General features: G+C 39.9%; 1 protein-coding gene across 7 annotated transcripts in view; it reads right to left on the reverse strand.

Moving 5' to 3' along the window:
• kmt2cb (lysine (K)-specific methyltransferase 2Cb) overlaps positions 1-25,652 on the reverse strand; it is a 74,694-nt gene that overhangs the window by 26,380 nt on the left and 22,662 nt on the right. For 5 of the 7 annotated variants that reach the window (XM_067474668.1, XM_067474665.1, XM_067474669.1 and 2 more), the window contains exons 4-26: positions 25,152-25,299; positions 24,632-24,838; positions 23,179-23,288; positions 22,927-23,036; positions 17,190-17,352; positions 16,892-17,063; positions 16,249-16,363; positions 13,906-14,081; positions 13,413-13,765; positions 10,482-10,562; positions 9,145-9,869; positions 7,313-7,435; positions 6,004-6,120; positions 5,572-5,676; positions 4,235-4,339; positions 3,946-4,127; positions 3,445-3,609; positions 3,250-3,356; positions 3,033-3,104; positions 2,689-2,901; positions 1,743-1,862; positions 1,383-1,508; positions 575-705 (exon numbers count right to left, since the gene is read on the reverse strand). In XM_067474668.1, the coding sequence (XP_067330769.1) occupies positions 575-705; positions 1,383-1,508; positions 1,743-1,862; positions 2,689-2,901; positions 3,033-3,104; positions 3,250-3,356; positions 3,445-3,609; positions 3,946-4,127; positions 4,235-4,339; positions 5,572-5,676; positions 6,004-6,120; positions 7,313-7,435; positions 9,145-9,869; positions 10,482-10,562; positions 13,413-13,765; positions 13,906-14,081; positions 16,249-16,363; positions 16,892-17,063; positions 17,190-17,352; positions 22,927-23,036; positions 23,179-23,288; positions 24,632-24,838; positions 25,152-25,299 (3,926 nt within the window). Of the gene's footprint in view, positions 1-574; positions 706-1,382; positions 1,509-1,742; positions 1,863-2,688; positions 2,902-3,032; positions 3,105-3,249; positions 3,357-3,444; positions 3,610-3,945; positions 4,128-4,234; positions 4,340-5,571; positions 5,677-6,003; positions 6,121-7,312; positions 7,436-9,144; positions 9,870-10,481; positions 10,563-13,412; positions 13,766-13,905; positions 14,082-16,248; positions 16,364-16,891; positions 17,064-17,189; positions 17,353-22,926; positions 23,037-23,178; positions 23,289-24,631; positions 24,839-25,151; positions 25,300-25,652 lie in introns of those variants that run through there. The other 2 variants (XM_067474667.1, XM_067474670.1) reach the window with 2 other exon arrangements.

Below are 25,652 nucleotides of genomic sequence, written 5' to 3' on the forward strand. Positions count from 1 at the left end.
AACATGTTGCTATTTAAATAGCTAATGAAATGTGCACCACAGTGCTGGACCTTTAGGTTAAACTAAACACCCCCCTACTTCCACGTACTGTGATGAGATAAATAACAGCACTGTTGGCTGCTGGTGATTTAAGGAACATTGCATATCTCTGTTTTGGCCAACAGAAGGTGACACTGATACAAACTAGAGAAAAAAAAACTTAAAGTCATCTCCAGTGAAGCTTGTATGTCAATTCACAGCCCCGACAGTAGCCATTTAAAGAGTATGGTCCGAGAGGAGTATCGTCTACTATGAATTCCTTTTGGCTGTTCCTCTTTCACAAACGTTCAAAAAAAAGGGAACCACAGCCCAGAGCGGTAAGTGGGTTCCAGGCTATGTGCTCTGGATTCTAAACCTTCCCAAGGATGAGATAAAAATAATTTTAGATATGTGATGACAAGACCAGAAAATCTCTGCATATACAGTATATGCAAGGCATGCATGACAGTACAACAGAAATAAAATTGAAATTAACTTTTATAATATGTAATGTTTAAGTAGAGAAATTGCATTGCATGGTTATGTAGAGTCAGACCTGCAAGTAGGTGGGAAAAGCCTCTTCCAGTTTGGTTTTCTTCTTTCTGTAGCGTTTCTTTATTTTTTCTGGGACCTCTGGTCCAGGAGGCATCTCATCCACAGGAGTATCAGGCAGTGCCTCTGTCCATCCTTTAACAGAAAAAAATATTAACAAAAAACAAACATCCATCAAAAAAAAGAGCCATAAGAATAGTTATTGGTTAGTAAATCTTTGCTCTTAAAAGTCCGGATTTTGTTAAATTCAAAATACTACAAATTATGTACAGACTTGTTGATAATGAAATAACACCCAAAACTGTTCATTATGAGAGACAGCAAATATGATATGAGAGAAGTGTGTATGCTAAAAAAATAAATAATAATAAAGAAAAAACGAAAGCCGTATTTCAGTTATTGGGAGTTCATTTGTGGAATAAGTACAGCGATAAGTTGAAGATATGTGACTCACTTCTTAAATTTAAAGGAATCGTAAAAAATATCCTAATGACTGAGTATAACGTAGTCTAGAGTGGATATGAGAGAGAACGGTAAAGTTTGGTTAGTTTAGTGAGACTACTTTTTTAAATGATTGTAAATTCAGCTATTGGAGTACTGTTAATGAGAAGGGTAAGTTAAACAAGCTGGAGCTTCTACCAACACCTTTTGGGTCATAGAATCATATAATGACAATGTGCATATGTAAATGTATAAATGTATGTGTATATGCATATGAACTTTTTTCCTTTGGACCAAATAAACAAGTCTAAAATACATATAGGGACAGTCTGCTATAATGCAATGTGTGGATACATTACTGTTGTACTGACCCTCATCTTTTCCAGTGAGGTTTTCTGACACAGAGCCAGAGGAATCCTTTCTGCACAGTGATCGTTTGGCCTTGCCTGGACCCTGGCCTGGACGGCTCCTCTGGCGGACCATGAAACCACCAATCCCTTATTAGGAAGGAAAATAGATGATTAATAAAAACAGTAAAAATGTTGCTATAATAGCAGCGATACAATTTGAAAGGTATTGCTATTTGCTCAGCATTAAAGCTCAAACACTAGGCAGCCCCCTTGTATACATCAGAGGTCTTGAGATGGTGGTGCTTTGCTACAGCTATGTCAGACATGCAATGCTCCATTTAATGCTTCAGAGGAGCTGTCTCCTTCAATCAGGTGCCCTACCTGGCCGGTACGGTTTCCTCTTCCTCTTCTTGCCGCTATCGGCCCCCTTGGAGTCGTCTTCTGCCGGTTCTCGCTCCGGGCTTGAGTCAGACTTCCCTTCACAATCTAGGAGTTCTGCCTCTGTGAGAGGGAGAGGGAGAGGGAGAACACATTACCAGGGTCAATTCGATCTGAACTCCACTTGGTAGCAAGACACCAACCTAATTTGAATTAAGCTCACCAGTTCCATTACGGAGGACATTCATTTTGAGACAGAAAATTTTTAAAAAATATAATATGTTCTTTATTTAATGCCAAGTAAAATACATTTTTGACTGTGAGATTGAGGAATACTTTTGATAGGGTTAAATACAGTATGGTGTAAGTAAATTCCATAACTGCTAATTATAGACATCCATTAAAAATGGTCTTTATCTTACAAGATGTTTTCTTATTTGTATGCAAGTATGTATGAAAAGTGTTATTAGTATAAAGCACAACCCATTTCTGGTTCATTTATTAATTGATATATTAAACTGTGGAGGAGCAGGGAGCTTTAAAAAGCAATTGTATTTATGAAGCCTACCAAAATTGCCTCTTATTTTCAACTTATGACATTCACACAGACAGCAAGATATTTTGTTCTTGCTATTTTGTTCTTGTTCAAACCTTCCTGCCATAACACCTTAATATCAATGGAAATTACATTACAAGCACAAAAGGACGATATGTAAACCATTATAATAAAGAAGTCGTGCAAGCTACATATTTTTCCACTTTCACTTCTTGCACCAGGTCTTTTACATTATTAAATATGTTATATAATTGTAAGTATAGACTATGCAGCTATATAAAGTGTTACAAGACACCTAAAACTGTAGATAAAAAACAAAACATTTATACTCTACGTCAAGTCCATTTTACAAACGGCTTAAAATAAACCAAGCTTGTGTGAAATGACAAGTACCTCTGTTGTCCTCCATGTCTTCATCACGACAGTGTTCTAAGAGAGGATCTACAGGAGCCTGAAGTACTGCAACACTGTTCTGGTTAATGATCTTCAGCTTCAGCTTCGGCTTGGATTTCCTTCGCCGTGAAGCTGTAGCAGATAAGCTCTGGAGCTGGCAAAGCCCTGACTCTGTCAAACATACACCATCTTGGGTGTAGGTCCTTGACAAATCTGGCCAAAAATAAATACATTTATTAATAAAAAAAAAAAAAGGAGATCATAAGCAGCTAGAATGAGCTGCTTACTGTATTACTTGAATAAAAAAAATTACTTCACTATTACTTCTTAAGCTTTGAACTCACCCATTTCTTTAGACTTTGTGACAATCTGTGTCATAACCATAGGCTCAATGGTATCCCTGGCCTTGGTCACAACTGCGGCAGCACAGAAAACACAGAAGCCATTACAAAAAAAAAATAAAAAAACACAAACAGGATCAAATGTCAAGTCTACAGTGCTCCACAAATAAACCCTCGGACACACACAACCCCTCAGGCATGAAAAAGAGGAATTACCTACCTTTAGTGGTCTTAAAAGCTCGGCACATCGTGCAGTCAAAGCTGCTGTCTGCAGCTTTCTCTACATCTTCTTCTGAATGGAGACCCTGGCATGAAGCATGAAACCATCTGCAGATAGAAGAGAAAGTTTAGGTAAGAGCCCATCAAACATAACATAATAGTAAATATTAGTAGTACTTGATCCTCGAGTGTATACCTGTCACACTGGCGGCACTGCACAATAATGGTGCCTTCACTGTAGTCCACCACGCAAATGGGGCACGTTGCAAGACTGGCACAGGGGGCGCACTGGGTATAATTATTCTGCCAGTCACACCTTAGTCCTGGACTGGTAGCACCACAATGGGTGCAGGACACACACCTGCAGGAAACATGGAGGACAGAGGTTATTCTGTCACCATGCTGCAAAGAAAAAATTATACATTCACCTGTCATTTAGAACGTTTAGTTAATATCTTCTCCTTAGAATTATTTGCGTTTAAAACATTTACTTTACATGCCATTATAAACCGAGATTGGTAAGACAAGATATTTGTTTATCTTGTAAGAAGGGGAATATAGCAAACTGGCTAAGCTTTCTTTTCCACAACCAATATCATAGTCATCAACATGGCCAACTGTTAAATGCTTGTAGGAAACATTTAATTTTAATTTAAAAGGTTAGTCCAAATTTGGTTACGACAATAACAATTCCCACCATTTGCACTTCCAGCTCTCTTTGGGTACATTCTGCAGTGGAGGGTCCAAGCAGTAGGTGTGATAGCTGATGTCACAGTCATCACAAAGCAGCAAGCGGCCAGGATCTGTGGCCTGGCCACAGGCCTCACACACCGTACACTCCAGACAACGCCAGCCTTTACTCAGCACTACCTTGGTGATCTGTAACAATGAGACTTATTTGTGGGGCTGTGTATAACAGGAGGATTGTTTTGCCATGAACTTTAGTATACGGAAATGGTGGTATAGAAATTTTGTTGTAAATGCACCTTTATGCCAACACAGAATGGATGGTAACACTGGCCACACTGCGCGCAAGCCAAAAGACGGCCTTCTGCACCAAGGCCAAAACTCCCACACACCACACACATGTCCTAAAAAGAAAAGAGAAAACATAATGAGTGATCCAATCTCTTAGTCTTACCTTTGTGATTCCTAGTGAATAGGTCTAGAAGTTAAAAAAAAATAAAATAAAAAAAATCTGGTAATTTCTGCACATGTAGCTCAGTTTGCTTGTCACCACCCATCACTTCAGTACAATTACATTCTGTGTTAGCATTCAATTCCACTGACTGCAAGTAAAAGGTCATTGAATATATTGGTGCTATTCTGCAAGCCATGAGAAAGGGAAAGCTTTCTTTTCTAATTTATTAAATATTAATAGTGCAGTTGTGCTTTATCTTTTAATATAAAAATAGCCACACCTTAAAATGCAAGGTTAAATTATTACAGTATGCTTTGGGAAACACTGGCTGCAATAAAAAAATTGTATTATTGATTGTGAATTTTCATAGTCCCCATTCAAGCTGAGCAGGACAATCATTTGAGCACTGATCAGTTTGACATGAGAGAAAGATGCCTGGACAAACAGCACCTTGGTGATGATGTTTAAGTGCATTTTAGTTTCTTTGGAAAGAATGGCTATGAATGCAGTTCTCTTTTTTTCCTGTTATCCCATGATTAAAGGATAACTACCTTGTTATCTTGGGAAAATAAGCCTTGTTGTCTTTTGATATCAAGATAGTTTGTCAAAATCCAAATGAATGTCTTAGTTTACATAGATCGCAACTAATGAGTCTTTGTAATAAACTGTGATTTTGCTACGGTTAAACAGTGAATACATCTGATTTTCCGCATGGCTTTCTTTAATTATTAAGTTGTTGACTAGGGAGATAAAAAGCACTCCCCTCTCCATCCATCCGAAATTTCATGTCCTCTGTACTAATACACTATTTCAACCTCTGAATCACTATCAAACAATTCTAACTTCACTGTTAATACTGTCTCTCAAGCCATGATGAGCATCTGACAGTGGTCGTCAGCAACTTATTATTCTCCGAATTCGAACTGGGACATGAACATTACTTTCAAGGCAAAAAATGAGAAACCATGAAATCTCAGTATCATCCTGTGATATACAGTATAATCGACTGTATTTCTTGAAGGGCAGTTAACAGTATCTTCACAGGAATTCATCTCCGGAGGGAGAGGTCTTTAAACACAGATTTAATTTCAGTCCATCTAATTAAATGGAGAACTTTATGGATGAAGATTTACAATGACATTGATCAGCAATACTTCTAAGAAAACACACACAGACACAGACCTGTTTTAGTGTAAAACTGTCGTTGCTGGAGAATATGACCACTGTGTTATGCATGGCATTCTCCTCTTCCTCCTTGACTTGGTATTGTGTTTCTATTGTGGTGACCTGTATTTTAGAAAAGAAATACACACAATAGTCCCACATGATGGGATGACATTGTTTTTAGTAGTTGAAAAGAGTTAACGACTAATAGGAAAGCACATACTACTATGGATTAGTTACAAAGAGCCATTACTATTATTCTGAGTTTTCCAGAGTCTGCTTTTGGTAGTATTAAAGTTCACAGGAAATGTGCTATCTTTAACATAAAATTAAAGCATTCTCATAATACATCATCCATGTGTTTAGCTTCAGAGAGAACAAACAAATTATTCTCATAGAATGCAGTATCTGCCAAAGATGCCAAGATGTCATCCAGCTGAAAGCACATACCCCAGGGTTAATGCTGGGGCTCACTCCATTTTTGCCTCTGGCCCTGCCACGTCCAGCTCTGCCTGACAGTCCAGCCCCTCTGGGCCTCCTTCTCCCAGGGAAGCCTGAACCTCGACCCTGTGGAGGCAAGACAATAACACAATGACCAATCCCCAACTTACCAATTTAAATAGGCAGAAGCTTAAGGTGTTATCAAATGTTTGTTTCTGTCTTGTACATGCTGAATCGTTGATTCACAGTAAACTCAGCAGACAAGATTTAAAAGTTTGCTGTAGAAAACCTTTTAATCCTCCCGCTTAACATAGGAATGTATATGTGACTGTACATATTTTTTCAATGCAAGGCAGGAGGAGTACTGCTCATCATTTTTTAGGAAGGTAATGTCATACTGCAGTGTTGTTTGGATGAATGTAAGCTGCTACTGCAAGAAGAGTGTGAACGATAAATGATTTACTTGATACATTCAAGGACTTATTTTGACAATCCTAATGCTTTGAAAATAACTTTTCATTTTTAAAAAGGTTAAAAGGACATTTTGGACAGCATGTCAATAAAAAATAAAAATAAAGCAACTAAGATTCTTGACAGTTTGATAGTTTGTGGATTTAAGAGCTACACTACAATTTCTGCAGACAGTCAGCAAAGTGTGAAAGTTGTGGAAAGGCCTCTGAGCTGTTGTTCTAGTAATGCAAGTTCCACCGTGCCTTTGGCACATTTATGACAAGAGGCCTCTGCCTTGTCAAAACTAAGTCTGACTGAGCTTTCCAGCACCTGCTCCAATATCCCTTCCCATTTACCCCACAATTAGTCCGGATCCCAATACCGGACTCTCTTCATCGCTGTGCCTCCTGACAAACACAATGTACCATGGTGGTTAACCTGGACTGGACGCAAGCCAAAGTGTACAAATTAACACCTTCAAAAAGGTGTGCTAAGAATAATGGCCGTTACCCTGGCAACCAGCTTCTGGATTTTGAAATAAAAATTTAAAGCAAAAAAAACAAAAATATATACTTAAGCTAGGTTGAACAAAACAAAAGAGACCACAACAGTGCATGGCTGTCAAAGAGAAACCAGGCGAACGTCACTGTCAAATCCCACACCTTCACTTTATAAAGTTATTAGCTTTGGTCGCTGGTTTCTGAAGATTGTCTTCTTACTGTGAGGAGGTGGCAATTGTTAGTGTAGGCTACAAAAAACATCACAGTGACACTGAAGAACACTCAGGGAGTGTGCGTCACTAGGGTAAACAGAGGGCCAACAGAGGGCAGCTGCTGCCCTGCTGTTTCTGGTGAGCCACGGTATTTACCACTCTGATGCTCCAGCCAGGGCTGCCAGAAGACTGCCTCGTCTTTGGGATGTCCCACCCCTCTGGCTGGTCTGGTGACCAGGACAAGGGGGAGCTCACACTGCTATGAGGGCTCCATGCACCCTAAGGTAAGGGGGGTGGGTGAGAGAGTGGGAGGGAAGGAGGGAGGGAGGGAGGAAGGGCGACAAAATGCAGCAACTTAAAAACAAAGCCAGCGAAGAAACAAAACATACAAAGGAAGATGTTAGATGTAGTGAGCTTCTAATATAGGAATATGGGAACTTCTAAACACACCCATCTATACAATGCTACAGGATGAGAAATAATTAGATGTGCTAAAAAATGGTTACATTTCAACGGTTCTTTCTGCATTAAAGCCAGTCCTTAGAGATTTCATGCACGTGAGTTAGAGGCATGTTTCTAACAGGCTGTGTGTAAAGGAAAAACTAGTGAGCACAGTTGTGTTAGTACTTTTCGCACAGCAGAATGTGCCACAGCATCATATAGCAGGAAAGAGACCTTGCAACTTCTCGCCATGACCACAGGTTATGTTTGTCATGTTGCCAAAACATGGGGAATTGCGTCAGCATGAATGCATCAGACAAAAACATGTCGGGAATAAAAAAGGAGAAACAATCACAATTCTATAATAGATTTCCCCAGGCTTTTTGTAAAAAATAAGTTATTATTAATAATAATAATAATAATAATAATAATAATTTGAGCCATATAATGCTTATTGAAGAAATTAGATCTCACTGGGAAACAAAAAATTACACCACTCTCAATAGGATGATTCATAGTATATTAGAGCCATGGGTGTGATTCAATTCCCATAAGTTTTTGTACACGAGTGTCTATATTTAGATTGTTTATTACAATTCCTTAGTTTTAATGACACTGTGAAACTAATATTAAAATGCGATTAAAATCCATAGTGACCCAATGCTATGAATGATGTAGTATGAAAAACAAAACAAAAACTGATACAGTAATGGACACTATAATTTGTGATTTGAGGAATGTTCATTCTCAAAAAGAAGAATGAAGTGTGTGAGATGAACAAAGACAGTTGACAATCCTGATGAAGTGGAATCTGGTGAGGTCTGTTGGTAAAATCTTTTTTAGCCCTTAAAAACAAAAACCAAAAACAAAACACAGTTCCAAATGGAAATAATTTCTACTTCAGCTGAATGAAGATGTGCCTTTTTATACTGAAACCCTGCCATGTTCAGCTGGCCCTTCGATCAGGTGCGGAAGTCATTTTACCACCCAAGAGGCACTGTGTTCATTTTAAAGTGACACCCAGGTATGATGTTTAGCGTGACATAACAAACACACTCACGCACGCACAAAAACACATACGCACACAAAGTATCGCTTTCAAAACAATATTGGTAGTTTAACTGCAATGCTTTTACTAATTTTGCTGGTTAAGTAATAACACATGACTGGTTAGGCTATATCCTCAAAAGTTGACCACCTTCTTCTGCTGACTTAATCCAACTACCTGTAGGGGTACGTTGCAACACTCCCTTGCAAATCTCCGTTTCTCCCCCAGAGTAGCGTTATGTTTGATCAAAAACAAACATACCGTAACTGCAAAACATATCCTACACCATACTAGCTGCTTCAACCAACTCATAAAAAATAATCCACTTTTGTACAGCATAGCCACCCAAAGGAAGAATGTTTAATCTGCGAGTCCACTAGGAAACAGCACCAACTATTACCCTACACCCAGTGGTGCACTACTTTGATAGGGGACTGTGAATAAGGCAGAACCAGCCAGAGAGGAACACCAAAAATATCAGTGACATCCAAGCTCCTACCTGTTTCACTCTTGGCCTCCCAGGAGAAAATTTCCTCTTTGTGATGGCTGGCTTTCCCATTCCAATCTTGGGGGTGAATGGTATGAGGGTGGTGGTGGGCATACTGCTGTGGTCACCTGGTGAAGGTAGGATCTGGGTCTGAGATGGTTCTCTGGGAGATGTCACTCGCATCAGAGGGGAGGAGTGGGAAGGACTGGAAACCATCTCAGCCAATCTCTCCACAGATGTCCTGATGGGTTTCTCCTCTAAATACAGGCTGGGAAATGACAGGTTAGGCTTGCTCTCGGTTGCAGTGTCCATCTCCCCGGATGTACTAGTGGCTGAAGGTTTAACAGTCTCAGTCAGGTTACGTGGAAAAATATCCTCCATCCTCTCATTGTTGGGTTCTTTTAGAGTAGTGTCCAGGAAAGAGGCCCTGACTAAATCCATTCTCGAAGGTGGGGGTAGTGAGACTTCCATTAGTTGGTCTGTGAAAGGTAATGATGTAGTACTTGATTCTTTGGTGGTTGAGATGATGGCCATACAATCCTTTGTGCTAGGGTTGGCCATGCCGTCCTCAAGGCAGGCCTCTGTCTCTGCTGGTTTGATTTGTAATGTGATATTTTGTGTCTGTAGTGCCTCCACAGGGAGCTGGGATGGAAAAGACTCCAACTCTTGGCTAGGAGTTGTTGAAGATTCAGGATTCTGTGTAGATGCAAGCTGGATTCTTGCTGCTGGTGATGCCTCTGTAGGATGGAATACACAGAAGAACATTTCTGGATGTATTTACGCCGAGCGAAAAAATGACATCGAATAGAATAGAAATGGAGGCTAATACAGCATATTTTGAGCAATCAACATTCCATTATAATTGTGTTAATGTCACATGCAGTTGGTGGGGAGCCCAGATGTCAATGGTGTCGTTTTATAGCACATCTAATACAGCTAATACCGCCACAATTATTATAGTGCAAGTATGGTATTAAAACAAAGTCCACTACAAATATGTCCTAAAATCTTTTACCCAAATATTAAGCAGATTATCTACATTTAACTAAATGTATAAAACTTAAAGTACTCAAAGAAATCAATCTATTTTAAACAAAGCCGATTCTTGTAATTATGGCAAAAACTGTAATTAACAAGAAATTAGGGTCAAAGCTCACTTTTGGTAAAGGTGAAGGTGACTTTATCAAATTTATGTGCTGAAAAGTGGTTAACCAATAATGATACACAAGCATTTATTGGTTCATAATTTTGTTTTATAAAAAACAGAATATGTTTTATATTAAAACCACCACCATGTGGTGGGTGATTGTTTTGGAATAATGAATAAATAAAACAGTGTGTGTACAAACCTGGATTGAATTCGTTAAGGATTTTGCAGACAGAAGGTTCAGTAACCTGCCTCTCAACAACGTCTGCTCCCACTGAGATTTCTAAAAGGAAGAAATAAAGAGTCACTTAAAAACAATGGTATATAAACTACATGAATGCTTATATTTCATATGTTTTATATGTGTATAGGTTTTTTGTAGGTTGGGGATTTTTTGGGGGGTAGTTCTCCTTTCATCATTACTAAATCTTTTGTTCAGAGCCAAAACCAAATTATTTTCAGACTCCATTTGCGGATTCCTTTGTTAGCTTGTTTTTAATAAATAAATTAAAATCATCAATAAAAAGCCATCGCAGGCTTACAGAGCCAAATGTAATGTTTGCTCTACAACAATTAATTTAAAAAATGATAACTGAGTTGTAAAAAATACTAGTAAAACTGCCGTCTGTTTTTCTGTGAAAAACGTGATGTTCTTTATAAGCTCTCAATTTCACATGTAAAACATTCGGTTGGAAGCACCCATCAATACTTGGGCCAATAAATAAAAAATGGAATTGTATATGGTGCAATATTAGCATAGGTCAAAAAAACTAAGATAGACAATTTATATAGACATAACTTAATTCCAATGCCCAGATTTAATTTACTGTGGCACCTTGAAAAGGAAGTGACACTACTCTGTGTGTCCTACTCTTTCCATTTTTGGTTTTGTAGTGTGTCTTTACTTCTCTGTTCATTCTGCTTTTTGGTTTTTTAAAATCAAAAACATGAACACATTTGACAGTTTGGTATGAATAGAACTAGTCATTCCTGGCTATCAGGCATCTACACAGTGAGCCAATATTCTGCCAGACGACCTCTGACAGTACAGATAGCCCAGTCTTAAAGAGGCACCCACTATTTTAATCCACAAGTTCCCATGTCACACTGATCCTGACACACATGCACCTGCTAAGGATCTCTGCCAGGGAAGAGAGTCACCATGACAACCAACATCCCAGGGTCTGTGTCTTCTGGGCTCATGACTGTGCAGCTTGCAGGTGCTCATCCGGTGCCGATGCCAGAAAGTCAATTAGGAGATGGGCCTCCAACCATCCTCAGCCTTCAACCATTGACCAAACTGAACACACATTCTCATTTATATCAACACTCCGCCTTCTATATCTCCTACAGTGAATAAGGTGAGGGCTTTGATTAATGCAGATGAGGCCTCAAGTCAGCTCTAACGTGGATTCAAAGAATAGATGTAACAGCATATGTCATTTGAGTCACTACAAACCTGCTGTTAAACCCTGAGTGCCAGAGAATCCAGGCAGGCAAAAAAAAACTCAGGTTATTTATTTTAAGTACATGGCATAAGCAGGTGTACTGGCACTAGAGTCATAATTTGTTAAAATTTCAGCACTTTCGAAAATGAATCCCATTCTCTTGGACGAATATCATATACAAAAACCAAAATGACAATTTCACCATTCACCTAAATTAAGGGGCTGTGACCCACAATGCCAAACCATATAAACCACAGAACTCATTAAAAACAGGTAAAGCCTATGTGAATCTTAAAAAAACAATTCCTCTTGGATTGATACACAGCTACACTCAACACACCTATAAACCTCAATGGGGGAGGCATCGTCTTAGCAGCTTTTTCATGCCAAAGGAAAAAGCTAGTCAAATGAGAGCATATGTGTATGGTGAGCGAGCAATCATGACTACACCAGCATAGCTCAAAGGCAGGTTTGCAGACAGGGGGTCTGATATCATCACCATCGTGCTACTCCAACCCTCTCTCTCTCTCACCACTGGAGTCTGCTGTCTAGACAAGAGTGGGCAGCCTAGCTACCGTTGGCATCCCCAGCTTATTGTTTATTTTTCTTAGACTGCACTCCGCTGCTGGCAGACAGCACATGCAACAAAGTGAGAGATGCTGCCTTCATCTTCAGACAAGCACATACCAGGATCGTGTAACTTGAAGTGTGGGATACAACCTGCATGACAATGTATCACATCAATGACCACATTAAATAACTGATCGATACTGTGAAGGAGCGAGTATATTACATGGTCTTGTGTAGACTCTATGTAGACTTACCCAGCCTCACATTAGAGTCCGAGTCCAGTCCCAAGTCTTTATAATGGCTTTGCCTTAGAAATTATGCAGCTATTTCTCAAACTCATATTTGGAATCTTGCTAAAACCACAAAATGGCTTACTGTGTTTGGACAATAGCATTTGTGGGTATGCACACAGTTATACGCAAAAGGATCCCGAAAGACCCCAATCTGTTTCGGACTTTTATTTCTTTCGTGCTCTTCATTTAGTAGTATGAATTACTCTAGCCTAATCTGAGGTTATTAAAAACAACTACAATTTAAAATAAAAATTCTGTTTGCAATCATTTGAATGGTCAACTCTAGTACCCATCTCCACCTCAAGAAGTACTGTGGAGTTTTACTTTAGAGCCATCCACTTAAAGTTTAAGTGCCTTCCAATATCAATGTCTCCCTTGCATTGATGGGCAGCACATACTGCATCCCCAGGAGACAGAAGATAGAAACAAAGTACCTTTAGTTTTCAAAATTAATTACAAAGACAATGTAGTTGCTTTAATTAGGAGGACACCATCTGGTTATTGGGGACCCTTAGAAATACCTCCAAATTAAAGAGTGCTTCTCTCTTGTCCAAGTCCAGACAACTCTCTCGCTTAGTTCTTTTATCTGCCACAACTAAGACTTTCAAAACTTCCCCAGTGCTAACACTACAACTCAATCAGTAAACCCTCAAATACAAAAACATTTCAACGTAATGCTAATATGTAAAAATCAAAAGACTTGCATTCATTGGCTTGTCCTTGCAATAACAAGGCACTAATATCCTGATTACAGATTAGAGGGACACTTGGGAGCAGTTATCATGCTGTGTATAATCAAACAGTTGTTGAACAAAGACCCACCAGGCTTCTGGGGTGACATGGTCAGCTTCTCCTCCTGGATGGTAGCCTGACCAGGCTCTGTATCTGAGAGCAATGGAACAGCAAGCAATTCCGGTTTGGGGTCATTGTGCGTTTCAGGAGGCAGTTCATTGCCAGGTTCTAGGTCCATGTGCTTTTGAGCCAGCTGTAGTGCAGTCTCAGAGTCTGTGTGCATGGAGGCTGTCTGAGGGCTGAGCTTTGGGCCGTTGTCCATATCCTCTGCCTTTAGCGCCTGCTCTGGGGCAGGGGACCTACAGTTCGAACAAACATAGTCCTCTTTAGGGTGGATTTCTGCTTGGCCTGAGTTCTGACGCTCGCACTCTAGATGTAACCATCTGAAAAAAAAAGTGCAACGGAATTCAAGTGACTGGTTGAAAGGGTTCTCTGTGACATATGATTGCTGTGGTTCTCTACTGTTACCTGGGAACCTCCATTTTCTACAGGAATATTAGAGTTATAAACATTGATTCTTCACCTGTTACAAGTGTGGCAGAAGAGTAAGTCTTTCTGATGCTCCGGGTCCAGGATGCAAGAACATGTAGGACAGCACAGAGCAGGGTCTTGGTTTTGGACGCAGTTCTCACACAGCAGGCTGGTGTGGTGCCACTGCCCGCTGGTCCGTGTTCCACACTGAATGCACACTCTGCAGTTCTGAGGAGCAAATGAAGCCTTTTTAGTAATAATTCACTGAAAACCATTCAGGCCCAACACAGTATGAATATGGTGTTTGTGTTGTGCAGATTTAAAACTTGAGTAATGGAACAGGTAACAAGCATGAAACCAGCTAAGGTTATGCAGCAAAAATTGAGAATATGAAAAAACGGGGGGGGGCATTAAGATTGTTGAGCATTAAAGATTTTAATAATATTTGATTAAATTTAAAATGTGTGGATCAGGTGATCAACTTATGGTTTCATGTATCTAGCCATAAAGCAGTGTTATATATGGCCTATACTTGTCTAGCAATTTCAAAACCAAAAAAAAAATAATTATATAGATAGATAAATATAGATATATAAAAATAGTAAACACAATCAACTTTGTACATTAAAAAAATACTACTTTACATATAGTAACTTATTAAACAACCTGCTTTTTATAACTGCTCACCAATGCACAGTTTCTCTGATCTTGTCAGATCCTCTACAAACCAGAGACACATTCCTTTTACGAGCAACACACAAAGTAGAAACTGACCACTCACTAGCGGTGGGGCAACGCGTCATAATTCAACATAATTGATGTAATCTATTATGTAAGTACATGGACTATTGTAACGTGCATCGACGCTGCGTATATAAGAGGTAAGATGGCTGTATCTGGAATCTGGAACGTTGTGTATACCGAGTGTGCCGAGTGTGCTGGCCCATGTACACTTTGATTGGTTTACAGGCTCACTGAAGGCCCAGTCCTTGTTGTAGATGCTTAGATGTGGGCTTGTTTTGATCCAGAATGTGCACTAGTTTCAAAATGGTGGTCGTTGCAGTATTTATTTTTCATATGCAGGCTAAAAAAATGTTTTTTAGCAAGGACTGAACAGTGAAAACTGATTGTTTTAAGAGTTTGAGAAAATTTGTACCAAGAAAAAGGTGTAAAGCACTTGAGGATTAAATAACCGTCTGCCCCTGCAAACATCATATAATATAAAGTTTACCGTCTCGCTGCGTATGACCTCGTTATTGCTGTGGTCCTTCAATCTTAAAGTGGTCTATATCATTGTATCATCGTAAGTTTTTCTGCTTTCTAAAAAGATACAGTTTGTCAGTTTTTGTTTGGGATAGACTGGTGCAATTGTGAATTCCATTTAGGTGATTATGTCTTTGTCCCACGGGCAACCCAGTGAATAATAATGGGTGGGAAAATAATATATGGAATAACTGAAAAAATAATCAATAGATTAATCGACAAAAACAAGTAATCGTTAGGTGCAGCCCTACCATTCACCCATCAAAAGAAGTTTATCAGCACCTACTTAGTGGTACTGCAGCTTCAGTACATGAGCTAATCATCTAGTTTTTCTTTTTAATAAACAAACAACAGCAGAGATCAATGACAAAGCATTGAAACTGGAGCAATGAATCATTTTTCATTGATCTGCACTTCATTAAAATTATCCTAACTTATAACAAAATCATTAAGTGATTGGGGACATGGAAGTGGGCGCTCAGGAGAAGCAAACGGCAAGGATTAGTGTAGGTTGTGTACAGCCAACGTTGAGTCAGAGAAGCCAAGTGTGAGGACCTCTCATCACCTGCTGCCTCTATTACAGTGGCTTCCTCCTCCGACTGCAGAAAATTGGGTGGTGTGTTAACCAGCTGCCTGAGTGACATGCACACCATTTACACTGCTGAGAGATGAAGGGCAAAGCTACACTGAGGGATGGATGTGATTAACATGCACGCACATGTACACATGCGTATGTGCATACACAGACACGTACGTGCACACACGCATACACACACTACATTAACTAACAGCACTGAGACTGTACTGAAACCTTCAAAGATCAGTCGGTATGAGTCATTTCTTAACCACAGGAAGCTCAAAAACAAACCACTAAAAAGTCATAATCTCATGGGTGGTAGACATTTAACTCTGTGCCAGAATGAAGAATTCTTATCTTGAATATGTTTTCATTTATTATTAGATAATAGCCACACAATAAGAATTTTGTGTTGCAGTTTGCTAGAAAATCAGACCGGTCAAAACAATCTTTGCATCAGGTTCAACCCCATTTTTACAGGCGACCTAAAATAACCCTAAAATAACTCTTTTTTGCTTCAACGGGCCATACAGCATGATATGAAGTCTTTCCTACCTTACACCTCCATCCATTGGTTGGAAGAGAGTCAATAGCAGGTTGCAGACAGAAGGTATGATAGCCTTTGTCACACATGTCACACACCAGCATTTTAGTGTCCTCTCCTGGGTTCCTACAGACAGACACACACAGAGACCAAGAGAGAGACAGAGAGAGGGGGAGAGAGAGGGGGACAAGAGAGAGACAGAGAGATGAAACGGGGAAAAAAGGTTAGGTAGAATTTAATGGATATTAGTCATGCTGATCATAATATTTGTCTTTTGCAATTTTTGTTGATAAACTCAAGGTGATTCGCAGCAGTAATGTGTAGTCAAGGATGTGCAACAGGTTGCCCTGATAGGGTCCTGCATAAATCTTATGCTCATTATGAATAATGTCACTCTTGCAATAACTAACTAGAATTACTAAGTTTCCATGTAAACGGAAGCGAGTTTTTTTTAACTAGGCTTCGGTGCTTTTAAATATGTTTGAAAGGTACAAAATCCAGTTAAATCCTCATGGACCTCAGAGATAAACAAACTAGCAGCGAGCAATCAATCATGCCTGGCAGCTTTGAGAAACTGTGTGGAAAATGTGAAAAATAGAGAAGACAACATTTAGTTTAAAGATACATTGTTTAGGATGTAAGAAGGGGACTCACTTGCATGTCTGGCAGATTTTACACTCTGGGCACTGCCAACCTGCCCTCCTTAGAGGGGTCACAGCTATATCCAGGCACATCCCATGGTAATGCTGACCACAGCTGGTGCAGAAGAGCTGGTCCACTAGGTCCCCTGGGCTATCGCATAGCGCGCAATTTACATCATCTACAACTGAAGAAATAAAAAGAGAAAAATGTGAAAATAAATATAACATTTAGTAAGAACAGTTGACTGAATTGTATTGTTCCAAATCCTCATTTTTTTGTCCCTATAGCCTTTTTATAGAGCTCTACTTACATTTCTGAATGGCCAATTCGGTATGTTCTGGGCACAGGAGTGACAGACTCCTAATATCCTGAAATGTCCCAGCTGCCCCTGCACAGGGGTAATGGTAGAGTTGAGCACATCCTTCAGCACAGCACTTAATGGATGCTCCAAGGCGCTTACAGTATGCACAGTGCTGCAGAAAATAGGGAAATAAGAAAATGTGTAAAAACTACTAAGACACATGACACAATTAATTTAGAGGTAATGTCATAAATATGATTCATATATGACACAGTTACCTGAAAAGTCGAGACAATGTAAAATGTAATTTTACAATATTTAAAGTTTTGAAAATAAATCACAATACAGAAAACTAAATAAAAACACGCATTGATTATAAAACATTTAATCCTATGGCAGAAAAGTTTTTTTCAAAAACCAATATACATTTATAATGGTTAAAATTAATGGAATTTTCCAGAATGTGTTATCTATGCCGTTATAATTAATGCACTTAAAATCCAGCCTTGGTGATTGTTTTAAAAAGTGTGCTGATAAAAACCTGTATGGTCTTCCTCCTCTTTAGGATGGAGGATTTCTGTGTATAGCATTTCTAAACCTCTAAAAAGAAAAGGTAAAAAAGTAGTCCATTAACTTGTTAAAGTTGTTTTACTAATGACCAAGCTCCAATCTTTTTACACAGTATTTTTGAGAAAGAAGAATGCAACCACAAGGAGGCACAAGCCAGTGTCTTCTTGTGCCAGTCCCAAGTCTGGATAAATGCAGAGGATTGTGTCAGGAAGGACAACCGACGTAAAACACATGCCAGATTAAACATGTGAACCATGACTTCCACATTAAATCTGACCTCCATACCAGTGACTGCAAAGTTTTGGTAGGGGAGAGTGTAGCCAGACAACACAGGATGGTGGGGTGTAAATTGACTGGTGGTGAGGAAGATGAAGAGAACTAAAAGAGAGCAGATGATGTGAAAGGAAGACAGATACTCGGGTACTCTGTGTGCCATTGGGAAAGAGGAAAGTGGACAAGGAGACTTGGTGGTGGAACGAGGAAGTTCAGGAGTGTATACAGAGAAAGAGGTTAGCTAAGCAGAAGTGGGACACTGAGAGGACTGAGATGGCAAAGGCCAAACAAAGAGCATATGAGGACTTGTATGGTAGATTGGACATTAAGGAGGGAGAGGTGGATTTGTACAGGTTGGAGAGGCAGAGAGATGGGAAGGATGTGTAGCAGGTTAGTGTGATTAAAGATAAATATGGAAATGTATTGACAGCTGCCAGGAGTGTGACAGGATGATGGAAGGAGGACTTTGAGGAGTTGATGAATGAGGAAACAAAATAATGCAAAGTAGGAAAGGTGACTGGTGTGGAGCAGGAAGTAGCAAAGATTGATGTGATGTGGAGAGCTGTGGCAACTACCCAACTCAACTCCACTTCATTTATTAAGCACTTTAACACAACCACAGCTGACCAAAGTGCTGTACATAGTCACTCCTACAGAAGAATAAAGTTGATGAGCCACACAATGAAGTTGTGGGAAAGAGTAGGGGAAGCTCGGCTAAGGGCAGATGTGAGCAGCAATATATTTTCATGCCTAGAAAGAGTCCAACGGATGCAGTATTTCCTTTGAGGATGCTGATGGAGAAGTACAGAGAAGCTTATAGGGAGTTGCATTGTGTCTTAGTATTGTATGAGGAAGTCTGGAGTGGTGCAGGACATGTATGAGAGCTGTAAGACTGTGGTGAGGTGCTGTAGGTGTGACAGAGGAGGTGGAGACATGAGCCCCGTCTTGTTTGCTCTGGTGATGGACAGGCTGACAGATGAGGTTAGACAGGAATCTCCATGGACTATGATGTTTACAGATGACATTGTGATTTGTAGTGAGAGCAGGGAGCAGGTGGAGGAAAATCTAGAAAGGTGGAGGTCTGCTCTGGAAAACAGAGGAATGAAACTTATCTGCAGTAAGTCAGAATACATGTGTGTGAATGAGAGGGACCCTGGTGGAACGGTGAGGTTACAGGGAGCAGAGGTGAAGAAGGTGCAGGACTTTAAGCTCAACAGTTTAGAGCAATGGAGAGGGTGGATAAGAGGTGCAGAGGCGAGTGCAGGCAGGTTGAAGCGTGTGGAGAAAAGTCTCAGGTGTGCTGTTTTACAAAAGTGTATCAGCGAGAATGAAAGGAAAGGTGTTCAAGACGGTGGCGAGAACAAAGATGCTGTTCGGCTTAGAGACAGTGGCACTGAAGAAAAGACAGGAGGCAGAGCTGGAGGTAGCAGAGCTTAAGATGTTGAGGTTCTCTTTGGGAGTGACGAATGACGAAAAGATCATAAATGAGGACATCAGAGGGACAGCTCATGTTAGAGGTTTTGGAGATAAAGTCAAAGAGGCCAGATTGAGGTGGTCTGGACATGTTCAGAGGAGAAACTGTGAATATATCAGTAGAAGGATGCTGAGGTTGGAGCTGCCGGGCAGGAGGAGAGATTTATGGATGTAGAGAGAAAGGACATGAAGTCAGTTGGGGCGGAGACAGGGTTAGATGGAGGCACATGATTTGCTGTGGCAACCCCTGAAAGGGGACAGCCAGAAGGAAGATTTTTGGCATAGATTTTTGAGAGTAGGAATATATACATAAATGTTTGATCTATGGCTTTATTGAAAGTAGTTGCTGTATGACTATTAATTCTACCAGAACAGGTAGCCGTCTCACGTTCTGGCTGCAATGTGGTCATTGGATCTGACCACTGCCACTTTAGTCATTGCTTGTTGTACCACCAGGTGTGTCTTGTCAGTGCTCTCCACTGTGTTTTACAAAAGATAGGCTTAAATTTCGATGGAAGGCACTTTTGTTACGCTTCTGAAAATGGTTCCACATCGCTACCTAAGTATGAGGATAACAAACAGAGCCACAAATCTTCAAGATCAATGCCACCATTTCTAACCACTGTAGTGTAGGCTACTGTAGGAACAACAAATTAAATGATAACAACAAGCACAATTAAAAAAAGCAAACAATATTTAAACAATGTAAAAAAAAAAAAAAAAAAAAAAAGAAAAAAAGAAAGAAATAAAACTGCACTAAGGCAAGGCTGATGATGATGATGATGATGATGATCTTAGCAGAGTATGAAGTTGTGCAGCTGTTATTTTGTTAGATATTGTAAACGTAAAAGTATAAAAGTAACACACACTCATTGAAACTGCACACTCAGCTAGGAAGGCTCCCAAAACACCGATTACCTACATTATGTAATGTCCTAAAATGCAACAGTGCAGCAGTGCACCATTACTTATTGTACTACGGACGTCTGGTCGACTTCTTTTAGAAGTTCGAAGCTCCAGGTGTAAAAGGTAGAGAGATATTGTGTGTTTGCTGTTGCTACTCCAAAACTGTGTATCCCCTTAATACCTGACATCTGCTGCATTACAGATTGGCATGATTTAAATCCAAGCTGAAGACACATTTGTTCAAACTGGCTTTTGATTGTTTTTATACTATTTACTTTTTTTTTAACCTATACTTTTAATTTTACAGATTATTTTTATCATATCGGTTTTATCCTACATTTATATTTTTGTAATTGCTTGCTTAGATATTCTGTTTATCTGATGTGAAGCACTTTGGTCAACTCAGGGTTGTTTTTAAGTGCTATATAAATAAAGATTGAATCAAGTTGAAAGAGACAGGAGGTGGGATTTCCAACACTCCATATCACTGAGGCAAAATAACTATGTGTATTTAGTTGTTCTCAACTGCTGTGGGCACCATTATTTAGGCCTGTTACCTAGTCAGAGACAGACATTACGTTCGAAACACTGAAAAACTCCTGGTGCTGCTGTCAAGTTACAGCAGAGAATTGTTTTTTAAGTTAATTAAATTCATTCACAGCAGCACAGTGGTGGAATGCTTAGCACTGCTGCCTCACAGCTAGAAGGTTGCCAGTTCAATTCACCAGGCACCTTGCATGTTGTCTTCATGTGCTTGCCTCCCATAATCCAAAGACATGCATGTTATTATATTTGGTGACTCTAAAATAGCCTGTAGTTGTGATTTAGAGTGTGAATGGATGTTTCTCTATCTCTGTGTGTGTGTGTGTGTGTTGGCCCTGAGATAGACTGACGACTTGTCCAGTGTGAACCCTGTTCTTCCCCAGTGACAGCTGAGATAGGTTCTAGAACCCCACAACCCTGAACAGGAGAAGTGGTTACAGATAATGGATGGATGGATAATTCATTCAATATAGTTCCCGGCCCTATGTGTCCATATCTCCTGTTAGGAAAAGTCTAATTTAGTTTTAGCTCACTTCTCCAGAACTTACCCCAAGCCACTGGGCATAGAATTCTCTGTGACATCTTTGACTAGAAACGGAAAATTGAAGCTTATGTGGTGTTTTACATAATGAGCTTTTTCTCAGCTTGAACATTTTGCTGAAACACAGCCATTTCTCTCCCTGACTGACAGACAGCATACATGCTTTTATATCCACCAGTGAACTGCTCACCTATCTTGTCTACATACAATGTTGGGTAAAATTGTTAGTATTGATTCAAAACTCTCCAAGTGCTGACCACGATCAGTAAGACAGATCACATTACACCTGCCTTCAGTCCTTATATTAGTTGTCAATTATTGTCTTGGCCTGCCTACTTGTTAGGCATCTTTCCATTTCATAAATTCAAAAATGCAGGGTTCTGCATGGTCCTCATGCAAATGTTTCAAAATGCAGTAAAATCCCCCCTTTTTTTATTTGAATTGTTAAACCATGTTAAAATGATGTTTGTTTGTTTTTTTAATCTATAGAATTGGTTTTATTATTTGACATTAATGACAAATAAATGGGGGCCTTATGGCTCAATGGTAGAGCATTGGGTTGGGATGCAGATGGGCTCGGGTTTGAATGCCACCCGACCAGGTGTGGCCCCGCCCAGCCAACAAGGGCCACTTTGGTGCCAGTCCCAAGCCCAAATAAAATGAGAGGCTTGCGGCAGGAAGGGCATCCGGCATAAAAAGTGTTGCCAAATCAACAAACTGAACATGTTCCGCTTTGGCAACCGATTAAGTGACAAGCCAAAAGCCATTGATCTTGACATTAATTACAAATATTTTTAAATCATTTCCTTTTATAATTTTTAATTTTACTGTTTACTATTTTTTGATCTTGTTAAGATTTTTTTTTTTTTAAATGTTGCCATTATCTAAAAGCAATAAAGTCCTTGATCTCACACACACACACACACAAAAAAAAAAAAACCACAACATACTGACTTTTCCCTAGCTAGGTCCTTCATCCTTTTTTGTCTCAGCAGAAAAACAGTCATCGGGTTTCTCAGCTTTGGATCAAGAACCATATTTAAACCCCGTTTCAGCCGTCTGATGATCACACCCCCAAAAGAACCTCATCCAGTTCCCATTTTTCTCAGTTCCATGAGTCTGCACTAGTAACAACTCTAGAGATAAAGTGGAAGACTTGCTGATGGGCTCCAGAACAAATGGGCTGCAAATGCAATCGAAGAGCTGTGAGCCATGCCACCACTAACACTAGGAGCTTAGCTGCCTTTAGAGCTCAGCCCTGTTGAGTGGCGTGACCTTTTCCATTTCACAGCTGAGAGATCCACGGTGCCAGGCCGACCTTTACCAGTCAGTCTGATCCATCAGCTTTGCTGTGGCTCACTGAAGCCCCTTCCCTACTGCCCCAACACTTTGAGATGGTGTTAACATCTATTACTCCACAGATGTTAGCCCCTGACTCACCTTTGTGCTCCCTGAGTCAATGGCTCTGTCCACATTAAGCAGAGATTGTCCCTCGCTCTCACAAACACCGTCGGACCACAAGGCACAACTCTGATGTGCCCAGTATTGCCCTGAAAATTCAATACATGAAGGTGGGAAAACGGATCAAATAAAAATCTAAAAATATAGCATTTTAACTCTAGATTAAGTGTCAACTCAATTTGTGGGCGGGTGGGGGAGTTAAAAAGTAGTAGCTTAGTGTATCAGTTTTACCTGACTCAAAGAGAGACTGGACATTAAGATCTTCTGGAAGGCCCACATGAGAAAGCTCATCCCAAAATCGATTAGCTGGATCTGGTTCTTCTTCGCAGCTTTCAGAATCACTGGAACAAAGGAAAAAGAGTTTGCAAAGAAAGCAGGTAAGGAGAGTTTTGTTTGTTTTTTTGGTCTTTTTTTAAAAGGACAGTAAAAGACGTGCTACACAAGACAAGGACAGCTTGAATCAATTCAGAAATAAATTGAGAATAGATCTAAAGATAGAGAAAGATGTGCAGTTTTTGCAAAAAGCACATATATAAAGACAGACCGAATGAGCTGGGGGATAAATGTTCGAGAGGAAATAAAAAGCTGTGCAGGAGGAGGGAGAAGAGGAGGAGGAAGAGGGCCATCTTGTTTGGCGTGTGCACAAGAGGCTGGCTGTTCTGTCTCATAAAATCTGTTGAAAAGGATGTGTTTCTCCAAGTCCCTGGCTCAAACTAGTGAGCCACATAGCATGCAGAAAATGTGGAGAAGTAGCATTTGCATTTAAAAAGGACCCAAGTTCCAGTAAACAAACCAACTGCCAAAATCAAGAGACTGTCTTTTAGAAGCATGATGGCACAAATGAACAAAAACATGTAACAGCCTTGACAGCTTATTGTTCAGAGCCAACGTTTAATCACCAATAATGAAATAACCTTCTTGCCCGGAGTTTCCCTTTGTGTCCACTTTCTCTGCTTATCTGACAAATCAATCTATGATTTCTCATCCTGCCCTGGACCCCAAACTTTGCCTCTGTGTGGCATGAGCAAGTAAGTCCTGGCCCCAATGACCAATCACACAGCAACACCACAACAGCTAAAGGTTGGTTTGGCATGCTGCCAGACTCACACTGCTCCCACTGCCCATTACATCATTGGGAACTCAGGGAGACACCCAACTGGTTCAAAAGGACCATAACAAATTAGGCAGCGACCCAAAATAGTCAGAGCAGGGTCCTTTGTTGGCGTTCTACGCAGGCATGTGAGCTCACATGCATGCACACACATCTGACGTACACTCTGCACCTGATGTCAATTCTCTGAAGCTTTAGACTATGATACGGTGACACTTTAGCCTTCAAAACATACGAAGATAACACCGCCTGTTGAATGAGGAACGTCTTTTGCTTTGTGACGTTTGTGTAGGTGCTTGTGTGCATGCTGCATTGCGTTTTCAGTTTAATAACATTTTTAAACCCAAAATAAGTCTCCATTTGCCAAAACCTTTCCGAAACACCAGAGTAAAATATTTTGTCACAATTAAAATTTACAGCAGTGTGGGCTGTTTTTCCATCAGTGTTCCACACTGAAGTGAGGCCTCAGTCAAATTCTGAAATCATGCAGTTTAATATTTTCCTGGGGAGACAGGGGAGACATCACACATGACTTTGCGGTCCTGGCCAACGATGAAAATAAAGCCTACTTACTTTGTCTTTTCCTTCTGTCCTGAGGTGGTCTCTCCAGCCATTTTTGGCTGACTACTTTTATCACCATCACTGCTATCGCTCATCGAGCCTGCTCCATTCCTGTGGTTATAGAGTGCTTCAAGCTGAGGAGTGGTGCTGAATGCTTGTAGTTCACCCTGACCCAGCAGGCTGCGGCCACCACAGTAACAGAAGGCACAGAGATGATCCCTGAAACAAACAAAAAAAAAGTGTGGTAAGAGGTGTTTAATTACATGTACACCTATTGGGGCCTAATAGAGTGCCATGCAAGTCACCGCAAATTAAGGTGAGAGACAAGTCAGAAGATTAATTACAACCTTTAGAAATGTGGCACCTGTGAAGAAAGTACTGCCTCTACCAATTGATGACCATTTTAATTCACAAAGAACCACAAAAACTGAACATAAAAACATACTACAGGCATGCGTCCATATTAATACAGAAACACAGATTTTTCATCTCACAAACAATTATGGTTCAGCTAAAGTTTAGTGTTTCTGACCTGCTTTTGACTTCTCTACTCGCTGGGACAGATGGTTCTGCTGAATTCTCGGCTGGAGTGCTCTGGGGCAGAGGGGAAGAGGGCTTGTCCTCCTCTGGACCCTCAGTGGTCACCACTACCACAGTCTCCATTTGCTGGATTTGCGTTTCTGATAAATAAATAAAACACAGTACTTCGTCAGTTTTCTCCATTGGAATTAAAGAGGCTCAAATTAAAACCTAAAAACCTTTGCAGTCTTGAGATATCATTAAAGAGTATCACCTTTATTTCTTTTGCGATTGTTTTTAATATGCCAATATTTAACCTTTTCATTGTCTACGCCTATTCTCTTTTGATTGTGAGCATTTTAACGTGTAATAGTGCTACAATTTGTAAGGTATACATGTTGAGGAATGTGGTAAGCATTATTTTCAAATTTATTTAAAATGTTTGAAAAGTGGTTTGCATAATAAACATTGCATAAGTCCTAAATCAACAGTTATGACATAATTACCACAGGAG

Source organism: Channa argus, chromosome 14, assembly GCF_033026475.1.
Source record: "Channa argus isolate prfri chromosome 14, Channa argus male v1.0, whole genome shotgun sequence".
Classification (NCBI taxonomy): Eukaryota; Metazoa; Chordata; class Actinopteri; order Anabantiformes; family Channidae; genus Channa; species Channa argus.